This window comes from Abrus precatorius, unplaced genomic scaffold, assembly GCF_003935025.1.
Source record: "Abrus precatorius isolate BTA unplaced genomic scaffold, Abrus_2018 Scaffold10, whole genome shotgun sequence".
NCBI classification, from domain to species: Eukaryota; Viridiplantae; Streptophyta; class Magnoliopsida; order Fabales; family Fabaceae; genus Abrus; species Abrus precatorius.
In genome coordinates this window covers 28,986,853-29,007,340 of record NW_020874292.1, presented here as the reverse complement: position 1 = coordinate 29,007,340, position 20,488 = coordinate 28,986,853, and the positions used below count along the sequence as shown (strand labels likewise).

Genomic DNA, 20,488 nt, shown 5'->3' with positions numbered 1-20,488 from the left:
TCATCGTGTGAAGAAAAAAGTTATTTAGTTGTTTATTTATATGTATAACCATAATTATATTTACATAACTTAAAAGTAGTTATGAGTATTGATAATAAAAAAAAAACCATTTTTATAAAAATTATATTTAAATAACTGAAAAGTAATTACCAGTATTGATAATTAAAAAAATTAATGCAATTGACTTTCAATTAACCTTTTTTTTATAAAAATTAATCAATTTGAACTAAAAAAAACTAGGGTTTTTGTATTTATTTATTTTTTAGTTATCACCTAATCAAAATTAATTGGAGCTGACTTAAATGAAATAAACCTATAGAATCAAATTTAACTTTTACATTATCCATACTCTTAATTTTAATATTATTATTAAAATTAAAATTAATATTCAAATTAAGAATTAGAATTGTATACAAATTTAAATATATTTTCATCCTTACATTTAAAAATGTCAATTTAATTTTGTAAATGTAAAAAAAAAATTAAAACCTAAATATAGTACCAAGGACTAATGATGTTACTTTCTACTCGATCACTGAAATCAGTTGTATTATTAAGATGGTCTATTTTGATTGAAAAAAGAAAACATTAATACCTATAGCATGTGTATAAGTTTTTGTCCATAAAAAAAAATCAAGTAATAACTCAACTCAGGTTAGTTGAAGTTTAACATGACTTCTAAATATTGAGAATTTAAGAAGATAAAAATAGAACATTGTATAAACTTAATGGCTGTAACGTCAAAGACATGATATTACATATATGTAGTGTGTGTGTGTGTTGTATTACTAATAAAGTTTAGCACAGTTGATAAATAATTAAGTTTCTTGAAGTTATATTCATGGAAAAACCATATTTAAAGGGACAAAATTCACTTCAATAATTTTTAAGCTTTAAAGGAAATTAATCTCCAATTTTCACTTAAAGGATATTATTGGAACACTCCAAAAAGAGTTGTTTATAATGTTCCCACAGCTTAAAATCCATAGTTCCATCACATACTACTGTGACTGTGACTGCTATTGCAAATTTTTTCAACACGTTGAAATGGCTGATAGGTTTTTTTTAATGTAACATGTCATCCTTTATTGATGTGTAGTTTTATCTAGTAAGTGCATGTAGAATCCTATTCCAGTTTTAGTAAAAAGTTAAGAAGTAAATTACTCCCTGGTTTTTGAAAACTATGATTTTGATTTTTCAATAGAATCCTTTAGTATTTTTATTTACTTTAATTAAGGAAAATGTCATATTAGCTATTGAACCCGTCAAAGTTTGTTTTGCCACAGGATGCTGATCTTGAAGCATTGATGTTGTTTCAGGGATTCTATGCGGTATTTAAATCTAATATTGTAATAGTTATATACATATCAGACTGTAGTAAATCAAAACATCAAAGAATTCAAACACGAAAAGTTTGAAGTGAGAAATAAAATTAACAAGCATGTAATCCTTAAAAAACTGCAAGAAATGCTTAGCCAGTAAACCAGTACCAACATCAATTGAAATATAAACAAAGGATTTTGCAAGTTTTATTGAAAATCGTGTTATGATATATTGAAAACTATGAGAGTGGATGTAGTTTTACGTTTTCGAACAAAAAAATTACTTTTAAGTACTTAGGACACTGATTAGTATTTAATTAAACAATTTCTATAATAAATGCAGTGTTAGTAATCATAGATACAATAATTATCTCATATAATAGCAAATTACATTATACAATCTGAATTCAATCCAAGGTTCACCAATCTATTCCCAAGTCTCTAGAAACAAAGAGTTTGTCAATGTATTGGATTAGAGATTGGGATGCCGTGACATAAATTTGCATTTGGACTTTTGCTGACGCCTCTGAAGCAAAAAGATGCCAACAACAAAGAAAAAAGAAAGTAAAAATGAGCACCATAATCCCATCAATTTCAATTCACAAGACAAGTTTGAATAAGATAATCTCCGACACCAACCGTCTTGATTTACCTTTGACAAAGAATGATAAATAGAATAGTACCAAGAAACAATATGATTAAACAAAAGAGAAATGTTAACAACAATACACTTTTTTAAATATATTTTTTATTATTGACTAAAATTAATTAAAAATTACAAAAATCATTAGTTTCACTTTTAATTCAACTATTCTCACTGTGATACTCTCTTGTAACAGCATGCAAAGGACATACGAGCATAGAATTCATTTCAGGTAGGTTTCAAAGGTTAATGCTTTTATGAGCTGCAAAGGAGATACAGTCATGGCTAAAGGGTAAAGTTGGATCTTAAGGAGAAGTTTTATAATCAAAATGTGGGTTGCAGACTAAGACTAATATGCCCTGAACTTCAAGGTTAAAAAAGGCATGCATGATGCAACTGCTAACTTAGAATAGGTAGGGACTAGGAAAATATGATGAAGTGCTGACCATTACTAATTCACTGTAAATAGACTTCACACATAAATCATCTCTGTCCCTCCCTGGCTCTCCTGACCAAGCACTAGACCCAAATACACTTTGCAGTAAATTTGCAGGATTTAAAGTTCAAAAAAAGTGCAAGCAAACTTAGTTCTACACTTACCATCCTCATTGAGTTTATTCAAAAGCTGTTCCTTCGTAGGAAGGACATACATTCCAGCGGAAACAGCCTTCCGGATTGCCCAACCATGGTAAGGAGCAAATACCTGTTCATAAGCCTTGGAAGCTGGATCCCTAAGGGAATTTCCCCTGCCAAAAAGACATACAGTAACTCAGCTCATTTACTATCAGAGCTAACACCCTGTGTTTCTTATAAGTGTTTGCTGTGCTGATTACTTAATATGATAAATAACCCTTAATTAATTTAAAAAATGTATCCATGATGTAACCCATCTTTGCACAATAAGCTATGAAGATGATCACTTTTTGCTATGAAGCATGTAATTCTCTGCTGTTAAAGAAAGTTCTTATGAACAAACCAAGGCTAAGGGTGTGTTTAATTTGGAAAATTTTCTCAAAAGTTGTATGAAATCTTCCAGAAAAACTCTAGAAGTCGAAATTCAAAGCTTCTTGAATAATAGCTTTTATTTAACAAAAAGATAACTTCACCAAAATAAAGGGTAAATTCATGATTTTCTTCCCTGAGACTTGACCAAATGACAGAAAGCAATCCCTTTTGGACAAACCATGTTCTTTCGAAAACAACTTAATAATCAATAGATTTAAATATAAACAAAGAAGAATTCTAACAACTGTATTTAAGGCACAGGTTAAGGAATAAAAAATAAATATATAAATAAATAAATAAATATATATATATATATATATATATATATATATATATATAAATGTTATAACTGCACCTCTATCATGATTTCCAAAGCATTCTCTCTAATAATTTTAATAAACAAATTTTATTTATTGATTTCTTAATCAGTACCATAGCAAGACCCCGTATGCATAAAAGAAAAAGTAAAGTATTCTCTAGTAATCAATTTCTTCTATTTTTCTGGTTCAAAATGGTTTGGCCATGAAACTGATCAGAGGAATCTGAACCACTTGGTCGATGGGAGGAGTGGAGTATGCTTACTGGTCACTAGTTACCAATTATAAAGGTAATAGAGAAGAGAAAATAATTGGAGTGATCACCAGCCTTAACAGATTGTTCCTGTTATTGATGGAATGAACATAAATAATATGAAAATATATAAAGAACAACCACAAATGAACATATCATTCAACTAGTTTTTATGTATACACACATGGTATCCCCAGCTTTAAGATTGAGATGTTATAAACTCCCAAGGTTCAACTCACCATTAGGCCAGCCATCTATCTTCCTCCCAATCCCATTGTTTGCAAACACAAACTAAATAAATAAATAAAAAGTGGTAAGTGTAGAATTTTAAATTCCTTATGGTTTTATTCATACTAAAAAAGGGGAAGAGATCAATCGTCAATCTCCCTATTCCACATTGATTATCTAGCACCCACGGATTAAAAAGTTGAAGGGAGCCCTCCAGCTTCATTGCACTCTATTTTCACTCTTTGGCACCTAGTTTAGTCTTAAAATTGTTCATCGCAAAACTTAGCAATATCTACATAGAATAAACCACCACAAAGCAAATTGTAAAGCGGAAACTGATGCAGACATACTCCTTGATTAGAATTTGCTCAAAGAGTACTCTGACCATGTCAAGTCCGCGCTTCACTCTCAGCAGATTTCGCGTATGGCTCCCGCCTTTCCTAACAGAATCAGCTTGTACATCCAGATCAATCATAGATTGCAAGGTCTTAATAGACTTTGATGCATCTGCTAGATCATGAACCTATGATCATCAAGCAATCAACCATAGTTTATTTCACAAATCATGATAACCAATTACATGAAGCAAGCATACACTACAGAGAAAGTGAATTACACAAAATAACTGAAACACCCCACAAGATCCAAATTACTTATTTTCTTTTTCTCTAACTATAACTATCTCAACAAAATATAAAATTAACAAAAAAACATGGTTTAAATTAAGAGCTCTTAGTACTTCTATTGCAATTACTTAGAAACCAGCAAAGAAAAGAGTAAATAAATATAAAAAAATCATACTTTCAAATACCCTTTGAAGATTAGAACCAACCCAATTAAGAGATATGATGAAAAGGGTGGAATACACGATACCTTGGCAACGTAATCCATCTCAGCGAACTTGAACGCGACACCCAAGCAAGAGAAGAGGGGAGAGACAAGAGAGCAGGCATGGGAGAAGGGAGCAACCTCGACCTCTGCGTTATGCGAATCGGTGACAATGCTGGCGAGGTTTTTGAATGCGTCTGCGATTTTTCGCAGGGTTTTGTCAGAGCTTTCTTCTGCCATTGAAAGCTTACAAGAAGAAAGGATCTTCTGCACTCTTGTTGTTGTTTCTGTCCCCTTTACACTGCCGAATTGCTGTGTTTGCTTCTTTCGGGTGTCTTTGTATCTCAAGATTGCCAACGACAATGCTTAAGCATCTTTTTTGTTGCACCGTTATAGTTAGAAGAAGTAAATAATAATAATTTTAAATTATTATTCTAAAGAAATTAATTAACGAAGCTGTAACAATAATATTTTTAAATTTTTAACTTACAATATTTAAATGTTAAAATTTTAATTAGTAACGTTAATTGTAAATCTATAAATATTTAAACGCAAATTTAAATATGTTATATTTTAACTCAATATGAATCGGCCTTAAGGGAGAAAACTTTTTAATCAAATTTTAATATAAATTTAAGGTTACAACTTCAAATTATTAGGTAAGTTATAAGAGTTTTTTTAGTTGATTTACACGTTTAATAATATTTAGTTTTGAAAAAATATTTATTTTTATGAGTTTATTGAATAAAAAAACATAAATAAATAATTTCCAGTGCTTATTTTGTTTGACCTATGAAAATATCAAAATCGTTTTTTCATAAATAAAGCCCTGAAAATATAACAGTGGTATTAGCCTCTTAAACGAACTATTGTATAAGGATTAGTGTTGATAAATGATTTATATTCAATAATTAATATGAAGCAATCAATCGTACTTTTTGAAAAGGAGTTATAGATTCCTTACTTGTAGTGTTTATTGTAAGATTCTTTCCTAAAATAAATATAAGTCTTGACTTAATGAATTTAGTTAATGGAGAAGTAACCTTTGATTATCTTCCATCACATGTGATTATCTTAATTTGGCATTATTGTTTGATTTATAGGGATTTTTTTTTTCAAATTACGGAATGTAATATTACAGTAAAAAAGAAAAATAGCTTCATCATACGCATTTAGGGATCTGGGAAACTATCAAAAGAATATGCTCAATTAAATTACTACTATTTTAATATACACATAAATTATTAAGCATCTTTTTTTTTTGCCCTGTTGAATGAGTGAACTTAGTTCTTAGTGTTAAAAAAAAAGACTCATTTTGTCATCTTTGTGCTTGTAATTGTGAACAAAACCCATTTGATCGATTAATTATGAAAATATTATTTTCTTGAAATAAAAAACAGTTTAAAACTTACGTGACACAAAAATAATAAAATAATAAAGTGCTATGTCACATAACGAAAATTACATGAAACTAATAAAAATTTTCATTTAAAAAAATAGTAAAAAAAACTAAACATGTCAAAAAGCTGTTATTCACCTTTGGGAATAGTAAAAATTTTCTTTGGGCCAATTGAAAACCTTTAATAGAACATAACAAAGCTAAACTGTTGGGCGTGGCTGGTACATTTAGTCAGGATGGCTGGTATCGATTTGAACTAGCCCATTAATCCATTAGTTTACTAGGCTTTTATTTTTAAGCCCAATATTTTGAAAAACACACTTAAATAAATAAATAAATGAAATAGGAATATATCGATTAACATGTGAAGTAAATCACAAATCTCTCATTCCTGCGTTAAAATTTTATTGAAAAACCAAACTTCCTTTTCAACCCACGTATTGTAATGCATAACTAAATCACTTTGTTTTTAGCTGTTATTTCAGATAATAATACATGGATTCAGAAAAAAAAAATTAATAGCCTCATTTTTATTTAAATTTTGATAATCTGATGTCATTTATTTCTCTTATTTATTACTTTGATATCTTGTATACTATTATTTATTTTTTATAAAAATATAATTGTGCAAATAATAATAATTGTCATCTTAAAATTTTAAAAAATAAATACATGAGAACATTTTTTAAACAACGAAAAATTACAGAAAAAGAAAAAGAAAACATTCAAAAGGCCATTATTAGTTTTTGTACCGTCTGCCTAGTACTACAAAGCAGTTTTGTATGAAAATTTGAACAAAATTCCGTTTTGTAAATTTTGCATATTCATTTCTTTTCTGGGATAGCAGCATATTCAATTTTATTGCGATGCCCATTGACCATCTTATTCAGAATATAACCTTCATTGGGATACAAGTCCAATTGGGAGCAACATGTTTGATTAAGATGAATGATTTTAGCAACATGCTGGCAGCTAAAAAAGTTTGTTTAACTATGTACTAATTATAACTCAATTCAATAATTACTAGGCAAAACGAGTACCGGAATGCAAATAAACATATAATTTCCAACTGTAATTTCAATTGTACTATTTTTGTAAGAAAAAAATTAAGATTAAAAAATAATTACTCTCTCAAATTTGGTAATAATCAAATATCTTATATAAAACTACCTACACGGTAAATAATCGATTGCCCTTCAGAGGAAAAAAAAAAAAAAGAGAAGCCAATAGCATTGTATTTCTAATTTCTATTTTTTTTCAAAATAAAATAACTCTTCTCTGTTTTTTGGAAAAAAAAATTAAAATTTAAAAGACATACGGTACATGACTGATGTGTATGAATTTCCAGAATCAGTGCTCTGCATTTAGTCACGATACCATTAGTGTCAGACATTCTGACCGAACAGTACAATCTAAATCTCACAAATCAAACACAACTCTAACCTTAACCAAAATTCATCTTTTCACAATAACCATATACACGAATCTGATTAAATACATGTAATATATACCAAAAAAACTAAAGAAAGAAAAAATTAAATATAATGTAGGTAGTATTAAGGATTCAGCTCTGCACAGCTCAGATTCAATTTGCCTTAATTGATCTCAAGCGGCAGCTAACCCAAAACCACAAGACTTAAAAAACTCACACAAAAATTCAACCTCATAATGAAATCTGATTTTGGATTTCTTTCCCCCTAATCTCCCTTGTTTAATTAGCTAATCCCATCTAACTGCTAGAAGACATAGTGGACAATGTAGTAGCAGAGGAAGTTCTGGGTGAGGGAGAGGCATTCTTTAACACTACAGTTGGTAAAATGGTGGTTTTTCTCCTCTCTTGTTCTTTGATTAACTCTCCTCCAAACAACTCCAGTTTGTCTAAGTTGGTGTTCTCTGCCACCTTTTTTCCCTTAAACAAAACCGACTCAACATTTTTCTGCCCCAACATCTCCTCCGTAACTCCCAACAAATCCGACGCCGTTTTGCATGTCTTCATCTTGTTTCCCTTCGCCATTATTTCATTTGACTGAATCCTCACATAATTGCTCATTCGGCAGTCCCCAAATGCCATTGATACAGCTTGATCAACCTACATTATTTTTTATAATTCACGTTAGAATTTCCAAACAAAGAATTAAATTACCCTTTTTTTCTTTAATTTGTAAGTAATTCAATACATTAATAATGCAAATTTGTTATTTATTTATTATGTACAGTATTATAAAATTTTAAAAAATTATTAAATTAAGCTAACTAATACAACTCTATTTTTTTATTTGTAAATATACGGGACATGTTTGTTAGGTAGCACATTCATTACTTAGCTAACTACCAACTCAATTACTACAATTTAATTATTAAAAAATAAAAAGAGGAGAATGATTGAAATTCTTAATGCTTACCATGTCGGAAGCACCTTCGCCAGCGATCCTTACGAACCCAGACGGTGACTTAACGGCGTTAAAGTCGGATTCTCCGTTACCGAGTGAGAGAACAAGTAGGTCGGAGACGCCGTTACAGAATGGGAACTCGTGTTTGTTGTTAAGCACGTGCGTGATGGCTGCGGCCGTTGGATTGTTCATGGCGACGCCTCCATCCACGGCCACAATCTTGGTCCTTCCGTCGATGGACCGCATCTCGGTGGGGCCCACGGAGGAAGGGTCAGCTGACGTGGCAGCACAGACGTCTCGCATCTTGAAATCGTAACCGTCGATTTCCAGCGCGTCGGCGCGGGAGAAAACGAACGGCGCGCGCGTGACGAGGTCATAGCAAGGGATCAGAACCGGCTTCACCGTGTCCTTCAGCGTGCACTCTCCGAACGTCTTGCGGAACAGCTTCTCCGCCTTCGCCGCCGGCCGGAGAACTCGCCGGAGAATCCCAGGTCGGCGGGAAATCTTGCGGCGGTTATCCGTGAGAAATTTCAGGGCCTCGTCGGCGGTGAACATCGGCTGGCCGTCCCTCCCGCGCGTGAAGAGCAGCGCCGCGAGGATGCCGCCGACGCCGGAGCCCGCGACGGCGTCAAAGTATCCAGCGACGCGCGCGTTCGGATTGCCGGACTTTCGCCGGAGACAGGCCTCTAGATGCGCGAGGGATTTCGCGGCGAGAATGCCGTCGGTGGCGCCGGCGCCGTCAATGCAGAGAATCCTGACCTTGCCGGCGGCGTGTTTGGCGTCCCTCGCCTGAAAGTGAACGGAATTGGGAACCGAATTCTTTGGATTCTCGGCGTTTCCGTAGCCGAAGAGAAACTTGTTCTCCAAGATGGAGAAGATTTCGTAGGTGAGCTTGTCAACTTCGAAGGTAGAGTCAATCATGTTCAGTGCCGCCATTACTGCAATTCGCGTGAAGGTCTTTTTCTAGAGAGAGAAAATTTAGAGGGAGAAAGAGGTTTTGTGAAGGGTTTGTGTGTTGTTGAATTGTGATGACGAAGAAAGGAGTGGAAGGTGGGTTTATATAGTGAACGAGGAATGAGAGTGAGTGAATGTGACGATCGAAGAACATTCCTATGGTGGGCGATTAATCGGCACGCGATTTTTTTCCCTTTTTCATTTTATTGAATTTAATATTGTGGGTGTGGAGGAGGGAATTGCATTTGAGATGGGTGAATGTGAATGAAACCAATGCTATTTAAAATAAAATAATAAAAGAAGTGTGTTGAAAGGGAAGAAAAATTACGTGACCACAAACAAAGTTGCAATTCAATGACTTTATATTATATGATGATGTGTATGAATTTAAAATTTTTTGGTGGGTACAGTCTTTTGTTAGTCTCTATTTCCTTTTTGTGTCTTCACCTTTTTCTTCCGTCCTATTGCTTTTTTCCGGTTGCTTTCATTTCAGTCTGTAAATTTTAAAACTTAGTGGGGGGAATGTCATCCTGTTAGCCAACTTTGTAATTTTTATTCTAATCTTTCATCAATAAATATTATTTTGCGTTTATCGTTCTTTAAATAGAATAATTATAAGTTATTTGGTACACTGATTTCTTTTTTGGGTTAACAGACAACTTTTTTTAAACAAATTATACCCTTGCTGTGTCATTCAAAATGGATAGGTATGTCACTTAAATTAGACATTCCATTCACTCTTTGATCTGTGATAAATTTTCAAAACATATTTGAATTGAATGCCATATTTTTCAAGTTTGCTATGTATTTATTAAAAAAAATGAAATGGGCATTCTATAACTTTTTTTTTCTGTTTCATTTATGTAGGATATTTATGATTTTTTTCATCTCTATCTTAAATTTAGGAAACTTAAAATATAATGGTTTTATGACATTAATTCAAGTTCTTTCCTAATTACTTGTTCCAATATTTATTGATTTTCAGATTCTAAATTGGCACACAGACGCAGAAAAAGAAAGGAAAAATATGTCAGATGCTTTTACATTTTTTTTTTATCAATGACAGGCTCAAATAAATTTTTGAAAATCAATGGACCATAACCATCAACATCACCGTACGTGTTGAACAAGAAGATCGAGATAAACTAATAGCAAATGGAAGATTAAAAAGAGACGAGTCATCGAGAGAGAATGGAGTGAAGAATTTTAAAATTTTCATCACATTAGGTGAAATGGTGATACATCCATATCTTATCTCTTAACTCATCTTTTCTTCTTAAAATTCAATTTTTTATTTAACTATATATATAAAACAGATATTAATCTATATTTTTTTACGTTCCACATAATTTGAATGTGCATATTTCCACATTATAATTTAAAATATATTTTATTTATTCTGTGTTCTTATACAGTTCAATGAGATTAATTTGACAAACAAGTACGATACACTAAATATTTACTATTTCTTTAGACGAGTGAAACTTTTGAATAAATTTCTTGTATTCTCTAAAATGTTGTACCAATTACAATCAACGTTAAAAAAAATTATTGTACCATCTGTGAATTTCTTTTCTGTAGCCATGAGGCCCCTTGAAGCTAATGGTCCATGTGTGTGCGGCAACTCTAATCTTTGGCTCATAGGACTGCTTCTAGCTCCTTCTATCATTGAGGAAGAGAAGGTCCCTTAATTTGGTGACTCCACTTATGGTGCTCCCGAATTTGATTACTGTTATGCTGCTATGCATGAAAATATTGGACAAAGCCAGTAGTTGATTATGAAAGAAAAATCTTTTTTGAATACAAAAATGGGACCATCAGAAGTTTATTTCTTTGATTTGGGAGTATACATTTAAAAATATTAAAAAAAAAACTAATGCTGCATTTGTTAATTTTATTAAAACCGTTTATGGAATGATAAGAGCAAGGTTAAGACACAACAGTTTTGGAAAATCTCTCCGAAGGTTGTTTGATAACATTTTTATCTTAATTTCGAAGAAAAGTGGGTTTGAAAGTATAATTTTTCATACTTTGTGATTAATTATGTTTTATTTTTTGGTTATATTAAAAATATTTTATGCACAAAGGCCACAAACTAATTTTTTTAAGATGCAAAGATTACCAAAATAGAATTTATCACTGGAAATAGCATATTTTTCATATAGACTATAAAAGGAAATTAAACTAGTCGATATGCTTAAAGAACATACTTACTTGAATTGTTGGATGTTTCGGCAATCAAAGTATATGTATATGTTTTTTAACGTATAATTGAGAGTTGTTGAACTGTATTAAGTTGTTTCTTCATGACATTAATAAGTGTTTTAGCACTTTCTTTAGGTAATTCTAATAAATTTGGCTACGGTGATTTAATTAGGAATTTTATGCGTGTTTGAATTTCTGAAATTTCAAATTCTTCTTGTGCTTTAAATATGATTAACATTGAGCTCCTAGCTATGCGTCTTGCATGAAATTTAAAAATAAAGAATCTTATTTGCCAATATAAGTCACAAATGGTAATTTTTTTAATTTCTTATGGGGTGTTTGATTTTTATCCGTATGCTCTTTGATCAATGCTATAAGAATGCTCAATTCCAATTCATAGTCTATTAGTTTCCCTTATATTCTTTCATAAAGACAATTTTGCAACAAATTGCATGGTAAAATATTACACTTTTCTATATTCCCTTTCTTCTATGGGATGAGTGTCATAGTTAAATAAACTCTTTTATTTTATCTAATATCTTAGAAATGTAACATTTGCACATGAAATTTTTTTGTTTGTGTTTGTTTTCCTTTTTATTAGTCGATTAAAAAAAACTTAAAAAAACATTGTAGGTATTAGTTTTGTTTAGTTTTTATATAAACTAATCTTACACTGTTTGGTTCAAATAAAATAAGGAAAGAGGAGATAATTTAACTAAAGAAAATTAATGAAAGAGAGATATGTTATTTAATTTATAAGGAAAAAGAAAAGAAGCAAAAAGAGTAAATGAATTTATTTTTTCTTATTTTAATTAAGACTTTTTCCATGATTTGTTTAAAACAAGTGAGAAGAGATTTCGGCGCCCTCTCTTTCCTTTCTTTCTTTTTTTCTAAAATTCTGAACTATGCTATGATATCTAGAGGTTCTCAAATGGTTACAATTTGTTCCCTATCATAAGCAATTGTTTTAATTCCATTTCAAATATTCTGACGTGACTTACAAGTGTCTTATGTATCTAATTGACTAATGACAAGTAGAAATATTGGTTCCATATTTTTTAATCCATTTAAATCCCTAATTTGAGAAGTATATGTTGTTGCATCCATCGAATTTATCAACAACTCTCTTAAACACCTTCATCATCGATGTTGGGCTGGATACATTAATGAGAAACGGAGACTGAAAGAACTGTTTTAATTTTAGTTGCATCATAGTATCATAGTTTTGATCCTTAAAATTGTGATTTCGTGATTCTGTTTTTTTTTATAAAAAAAATAAAATATTTAAACAACATAATTGAAATTTCAAATTAAATTCGAATGCAAATCATTCATATAGATTTTTTCTTAGAAGTATATTTTTGAGAATGCTAGTTATTTCTTTAAATAATATATATAATATACTATTCGTTACCATATTTATGTTAAAAAATCTTGATAATTCTAGGCACATAAAAAGGAAAAATAAATAAAAAGACAAGCATTAAAGAGAGAGAACATGCACTTATAAATTACAAGGCCAATATATATATATATACTAGGAAAGCTGTGAAGATATAGTGGTGGCTAATAGTTTTATATATTGTAGAGAATAAGAAAGAATATCCAACATTTGATGCAAAATCCGGAGTGGTGTTACCTTATATTCTTCTTCTCTTACTTTGGTTTGTTATCCTTGTTTTCATACGTACAACCCCAGGCCATATCTAATAATTTGGTTCGTGGCATTAAAATGTGGGAGCTAACACCAAACAAAAAAGTAGTCCCATGCTGAAAGGTTTTGAGTAGTCCATCATCATCTCATTCCAATCAAAATTTACAATTTAGAAGATTTTTCATAAATATAAAATTTATACACATATATGATTAGTGAGGATGATGTGGTCTAATATCATGTAAAAAATTCTTCCTAGATTAGTGAAATTTGATTGATATTTTGGACATTAATGTTACAGATGAGATTCGCTATCACACACCCATGTCCCGTCTTGCTCAATGCTATTGCTCTCACTGTGAGGGTCAGAGGGAAAATCTGGGTAGGGCCTCTCACAAAGATGTGGTCTCAGTCTCAGATCTTATTACCAATAACTATGCCTTTCCCTATACAGCCTGTTGTCTTCTTCTCCCTACCCCTCTCTAAAAAGTGCTTCCATGCATTGTACGGTCGTACCGACATTCAGCTGCAGCCAAATATTTTCTTTTTTTCACTTTTTCCTACACTACTGCTTGTCTGCTTTTCTATTCCTTGTTTTATTTTTTCATTAACCATTTTTAGACCCCTAATCTAGAAAGATTCTTCAGAAAATTAAGTTATATATATATATATATATATATATATATATAAGATTCGTTCATTTTAAAATATTCTAGAAAATTAATGATAACTTATTGTTAAAATTATTCTTAGTGTCTCAATGTGTCTAATAAAAATTCAGTATTGTAAGAAGTGACAATTTAATCATAAATTATATTTTTGTAAAGTAGTGGTTATGTAAAAACTTAATAACACAACAAATAATCAACTTTCAAATAAAAAATCTCTTTAGATTACTGACCCCTGTGGATGGCTACGTAAGGTCAGGTTTCGTTGGATTTTAGGGAAAAGTTATCTGAACTAATTAATTAAAGTTAGACTAAATTGTATTAGGTTTCAGAAATTTTTTCTTATTCAGTTTGAACCAATCTAATTAAATTAGAATGCAGTTGGATCAAGCCACTGATTCATATATAGATTTTGTAATGGTGTCAATAAAAAATGTTTAAATTTTAACTAATAAGAAATTAAAACTAATTCTTTTTTAATTATTTTATACATCTCATTTTAGAAGAATTATATCATTCTTCATTTGATACCAATACCCTTTTTTGTAATTAAATCAATAAGGGAATAACATGGGTATATAATAAATCTATCTCATTTGTGATCTGGAATTTAATTCTAATGGTACTTTAAATTTTATAATTACAAAAAGATGCACTGGGGTTTATTTCGAAAAATTTGAAATTCCAATACTGAAAAAAAAGGCCATGACTACTATGCTTTGTGTTTTTGTGTTAGTATTGTTGCTTCTAGATTTTAAAGTCATGAATAAAAAAAAATTATAAATAGACAGAAATTAAAATGAACAAGAAAAGAGTATATATGAAAACTTTCTCAAATTGTTGACGGAATAGAAGATTTAATATATATATATATATATATATATATATATATATATATATATATATATATAATGGGATTGTATTAGGATTTAATGAACTTGAAAGTTTATGATCCGATATTTAATCTAAACATAATTGAGTCATACACATCGTGATCCAAAACCATGCTGAATATCTGAACTAATATTCATATTTTAACTTTTGATTTGATCGGATTCATGCTGAGTCGACCCATGATCACACCTAGCTAGTTGTGGGATTAATTCTTCTTCGACGACTTCTCCTTGATGTTCTTGTTTTTAAGGCAAAAAAACGTAAAAAAATGTTAATAGACCAACATTTCCCTAACACAAATTCAGCCATACCCACACGTTCCATTCATGGATAAGCATATATACCCATACAACCTATTGAATTTTACGTACAACTCAATCATAAAGATGTGATTATCTACCTCCCACTTCCTCTTCCTTCCATTCATTCTCTGGAATTTAGAGTTGATTTTCTTTCCGAAAACGATATATCTATTTTGAGTATTAATAGTTGACCCCCCTCTCTATACAAGTCGCTTCCTGGCAAACCGTACAATGAGTCCATGAACGTGTACTAATGTACCAAGTACTAAGTGCTGAGCTGTGGTGATCAGACTCGAGCTCAACAATTACCCCAAAACCAAAGGGGAGCCCCATATATATCCTCTCAATTTAGTAACGAAGATAGGAATGGGGAAAGAAATCAGGGAAAATGAAAGAGAAAGAGGCTGAAAGAGATAAAAATCACACATGATTTTGTTGGTACATTAGCATTTACGACTTGGTTGGTGCTGGAACTGATCTTCCATATTTTACTATAAAAATTTACATTGGAAATTATATATGTGTACTTCTTTGGGAGATATGATCAAGTGGTCAAGTACTTTCATATGGGGTCAATTGAAGGACGAATGCCACCATTTAAGAGCTGTATGAGCAAGCCATGGAGATAGATATATTGAAGTTATCAAAGGAAATATTGGTGAACTGTTTTCACACTGTCGGCGGCACATGAATTTGTTCATCACTTTTTTGGTATTGTATTTGTATGAAGTGAGGAATTAGACCGAGTGGAACTTACGACCATGTTGAAAATATTTGAATGTAACGGGTGAGAATTTTATTCTATATTTGTTCATTAATCGTAAGCCAATATAGTGTGGGTTAGTAGTTAATTTATAGTTTATTCTATGTTTGTTATTTTTACCTAATATATGTTCTGGTCTATGTGGACGTGTTCAAATTATTGGAATAAATAAATATGAAGTAAAGAACATAAGTTCAACTCATGCATGGTAACGATTCTCTGATATATTAATAAAAAAACAATACACGTTTTTTTCACAAAGATATATCTGCTGTTATGTGTTTTACGATTGTTTATTTAGTCGTGGATAGCTGCATAGAGCTATACATAGTAAACCATCATTATTTTCGTTTTGAGAAAATTAATGGGAACTAATGCTAAAAGAATATTTTTTTAGTATTGACTTAAAATGTCAAAGAGCCAAAAAGTAAGAGTTGACTTGTGCTCTCTCATTCATCAAACCTTCCATCATTCTCCCCTTAATTTTGAAGAAATTATTTAACCACGCTAGTTGTACATGTCTGAACCCATTTATCAGTAGAGCTAGCTTCCAAGTTCCAACAAACTAAATATAGTACTTTTTCAAGTTTTAAGGATAATTTAAAATTGAATTAACGACCAACTAAACACAAAAAAAAAAAAAAAAAAAAAAACTGGCGAGTCCCTATCACTCAGCATGTAAGTTTTACTCTAGTAGGAGCTTAATCCTTTGCTTCAGGTCAAACCTGTATTCACATCAATGGATTAAAAAGAAACTAAATTGAATAATAACTTTTCCTCACCCATCGTTTTCAAGTTGTCGTCACAATTACTGCCGGAATTAACACGGATTCCCGGGAGTGATTGAAAGAACTGAATGGGTCCTCTAATATGACAACAGAATCATAATCCAAAATATTACTATAAACTTAAAAGAGAAACATAAAACTAGTTGAGAGTGAAATGTTCCGCTTTTCATCGTTCCTTAGATAGCGGGTCAAAAAAATCATAACAAGATGCATTTTTATGCACAGTAAGGTTGCCTTGCTTTTCATATAATTAATAATCTTGGTTTAATCACACTCTTATTTAATGGGTCCAGGGCATGTATGATAAAAATTAATGGGTTACTTTCCAAACGATTTCCTCGGACAAACACCGACGCCCAAATGCAATGGTCTTAGAAATAAATAAATGAATAATGAAAACGTTTAGAATTACGACGGCATCAACCAGCAGCGGATATTTCTCAATCTTGGCCATGTATGTGGGTAGGGACACCGCCAAAGTAAGCGTTAGGTGAGAATAGAATTTGCATGTCAAACTTAATTAGAAGCTAACATTGTCGCCACCAATTGTTGTCGGGTCCACAATCATCCATAATCAAATTAATTAGTGTCACGCTTCTTTCTCACCAGACAAATGGGTTTGTTTTGGGCTTGTTAATGATGGGTTTAAACCTTTAATCATTGAGGTTTGTTAGATTAAAATATGTGAGCCTGAATAAAGTGTCACTGTGCAAAATTTGGCCTTGCCCACACGCTTGTACACATTCCATGGGGACCATGCTTTTTTTTGTCCCTTGAAATATCCAAATCTTTGACTCCACTACTGATCGTGCAAACTTGCATTCGTCGTACCTCTGTTATTTGCGTCTATTGCTTACCGAGTTACCGTATGAATTTGTTCTTCTGTGTGTACACACTATTCAATTTTATTTACCTTTTAATTGTGTATTTTAATGTCATTGAGAATTTCTCTCATCCTATTTTTAAACTTCTTTTAATCATTTGATAATAATAATAATAATAATAATAATAATAATAAACCGATACAACTTTTAAAAAATGCAGACATAAAATAGAGTTAAAAGTTACACACTTTTACCTTTTATCTGGTATGCTGATATAAAGTTTTGAAGAACCCAATTACTTTATATACGATTTTAACACATTATAGTTAGAAATAAACATAGGATAGACAACCTACTAAACCAATAACGTAGCTTATGTTAGGAACGACTCGATCTAAGTTTATCTATAAAAAATAAATAGTTAACTTCAATTGGTTAAAGTGATATTTATTATATAATTTTTAAGTTTAATATAATAAATATATATTTAAATTTTATTTTATTTTATTTTAAATGTTTAAATTCAATCCTAATGATTGAAGTTCACAAAATTTTAAAAACTAAGTTAGTTTAGTTATGATTTTCTAAAAATTTTACTCAACTACACAACTTTAGGGTTTTGGTCACTTCACAAAAGTTTGTTATAAGCCTATGAAGTTATAACTTTTATTTAATTAAAAATTAAATTTACTTATGTAAATAAATATAAATAATTTATTATTATTGTTGTTGTAATTTTGTTATAGGATGTTACTAATTAACTAAGTATATTAAGAGAACTAATTAATTAATGAATAATATATATATATATATATATATCTTATTAAATATTATTATTTACTTAAAAAATATTTTTTATATTCTGACATAATAAATGTTTTTTCATAAAAAATTGATTTTATTTTTTAATAAATATTAATTAGCATTTATCTTTATTATAATATCTTAAAATTAATTGTATACTTGTGTCCTATTTAAAGGAAAAGACCTGCTAGCTAGTTTATATAAGACAAGAGTTTATCAAATTGTTTAAAGGCTTGTTGACTTATTTAGATTAATGTCTTATGACTAAATTAATTATTATATACTTTTCTTATGCCTCCGCAAGTACACCAATATTAACTCGTAAAACCAATATAATAAAAGTAAAATATTATTTTCATAAGAAATGATGATAACACGTATTAATTTGTTAAATTAAACATTAATATTTGATATTTTTATTTTTTAACAAATAATATGTCTTGTTTGTTCAAGTCCTACCTCTCGCGTGTCTCATCATCTATTTCTTCACCTGTGTTTGTGATTTTGCAATCTCCACTCAATTTAAAATAAAATTCATATTTGATAGATATTAAATTGCATACGCAACCCTAGAAAAATGGTGTGATAAAACATGCACACGAATAGAGATGAAAATAAATTAAATTAGACTAAGCTTTATATAAGGAAATGTAGTCTATTTAATAATTTTAAAATTTAAATTTAATCTATTATTTATTGGTTTAACTTTTTTAAAAGCTTAATTTAATTTTTAAAATCTTTAATAGATTTCTTATAAATAAGTTATCAAATCATATAAATAGGTATATATTTCTAAAAATATCATAAAATTTATATTTAAATAAACCATAAAAAAAGTTAATACTTTAAATATTTTTAATAAAATTATATATTTTTATTTATCACTTTTAAACTATATATTTGATTTAAATAAGTAAATAATTAAATATATAATAAATACAAATATAAATCAACACATTATGTGTGTAAGACATATCAAATAATAGTAACACAAAAAATTTCAGCAAAAATCTCTCTATAAGAGTATGTACTAGGAATACTATTCAACTCTAATGAAAAAATTAAAGTTTTTAATTCAAAATTTTATTTATTTTAAATTTTATTTATTTAATATGATATTATATTTTTATATAAATTATTTAATATATTATTATAAATTTTATGAATCTTAAACAAATTATTCTATCATGTCTAATAATTTTCTTTAAATTTAAGTTTATCCTATTTAATTAATTAAGTCCTTTAAAAAATTTAAATTAAATCAATTATTTAACTATTTTAAATTAAATTAAACTTTAAAAAAATTAAATCATAAATTTTAGTCTAAAACCTATTTTCATCCCTACACACAAGTAAAATATTATTCATCTCTATTAATTGAATGTTCCTTACATACAAGTAGAGACATTATTTATTTCTGTTGATTGAATGTTTGAATTCAGTAATTTCTTTTAAATTGGCCCCTTTTTTTTCTCTTCCAACAACTTTCAAATTTCAAAAATTTACTTATTTAAAGCAAAATAAAAAGAGATAACAATGATTTCTTTTAATATGATAAAAATAAAAGATAATTAAAATAATCTAAAACATTAAAAATGTTCAAGTAATAACAATAAACTTCTACGTTTTAACCTATTGCTTTAATAATAACAAATAAGTATTTAACTTGATAAAATTAAAGCAATTATATGCTTAAAATCATGCACTTTTATATAATTATTAACTTTAAGTTGTATATATTTATATTTATATTGTGTTTAAATAGAATAATTTAAAATTATTATATTACATATATTTATATAGTAAAAAGATTAGATAGTTTTTTATTAAATAATTTTTTTTAATTTAAATTTTACTTTAAATATTACTTATTATTCACGATCTTAAAGTAAATTATGACGGGTATTTTTACCTTATTTATTATAAAAATAATAATAATAATAATAATATTATTAATAAATAGGTGAGTTCATCAAATATTAAAGTTGCGTGTGTTAGGTTTTAGGTAAAAGTGGATCTTAAAAACTTGGATGGAAGGGGGTCGAAAATAAACAACAGAGGGATTCACTTACACACGTGAAACTGTTAATATTAATTTTTTTTATTAAAACATTGTTATGAAATTAACCATCGAATTAGTTTTTTTTATTTTGTAACGTCCGATGTACATGATGTAGTTGATGTCTTAACAGCTTAACAATAGGTTCCATTTATTTTATTATTTTTCATCTAATGAAATTTTTTAAT

At 29.5% G+C, this 20,488-nt stretch overlaps 2 protein-coding genes across 2 annotated transcripts; both read right to left on the bottom strand.

The window, feature by feature from the left end:
• Positions 1-1,723: 1,723 nt before the first annotated feature.
• Positions 1,724-4,988, bottom strand: LOC113852616 (accelerated cell death 11). Its single transcript, XM_027482931.1, has 4 exons — positions 4,642-4,988; positions 4,119-4,291; positions 2,566-2,711; positions 1,724-1,848 (listed from the first exon to the last, which is right to left on the bottom strand). Exons 1-4 carry the CDS (start codon positions 4,834-4,836, stop codon positions 1,742-1,744), a joined length of 621 nt encoding a protein of 206 aa, XP_027338732.1. The 5' UTR covers positions 4,837-4,988; the 3' UTR covers positions 1,724-1,741.
• A 2,488-nt stretch (positions 4,989-7,476) lies between these two features.
• LOC113852561 (patatin-like protein 7) lies at positions 7,477-9,397 on the bottom strand. The gene is made up of 2 exons (XM_027482875.1): positions 8,398-9,397; positions 7,477-8,084 (listed from the first exon to the last, which is right to left on the bottom strand). Exons 1-2 carry the CDS (start codon positions 9,319-9,321, stop codon positions 7,725-7,727), a joined length of 1,284 nt encoding a protein of 427 aa, XP_027338676.1. The 5' UTR covers positions 9,322-9,397; the 3' UTR covers positions 7,477-7,724.
• Between the last annotated feature and the right edge of the window lie 11,091 nt (positions 9,398-20,488).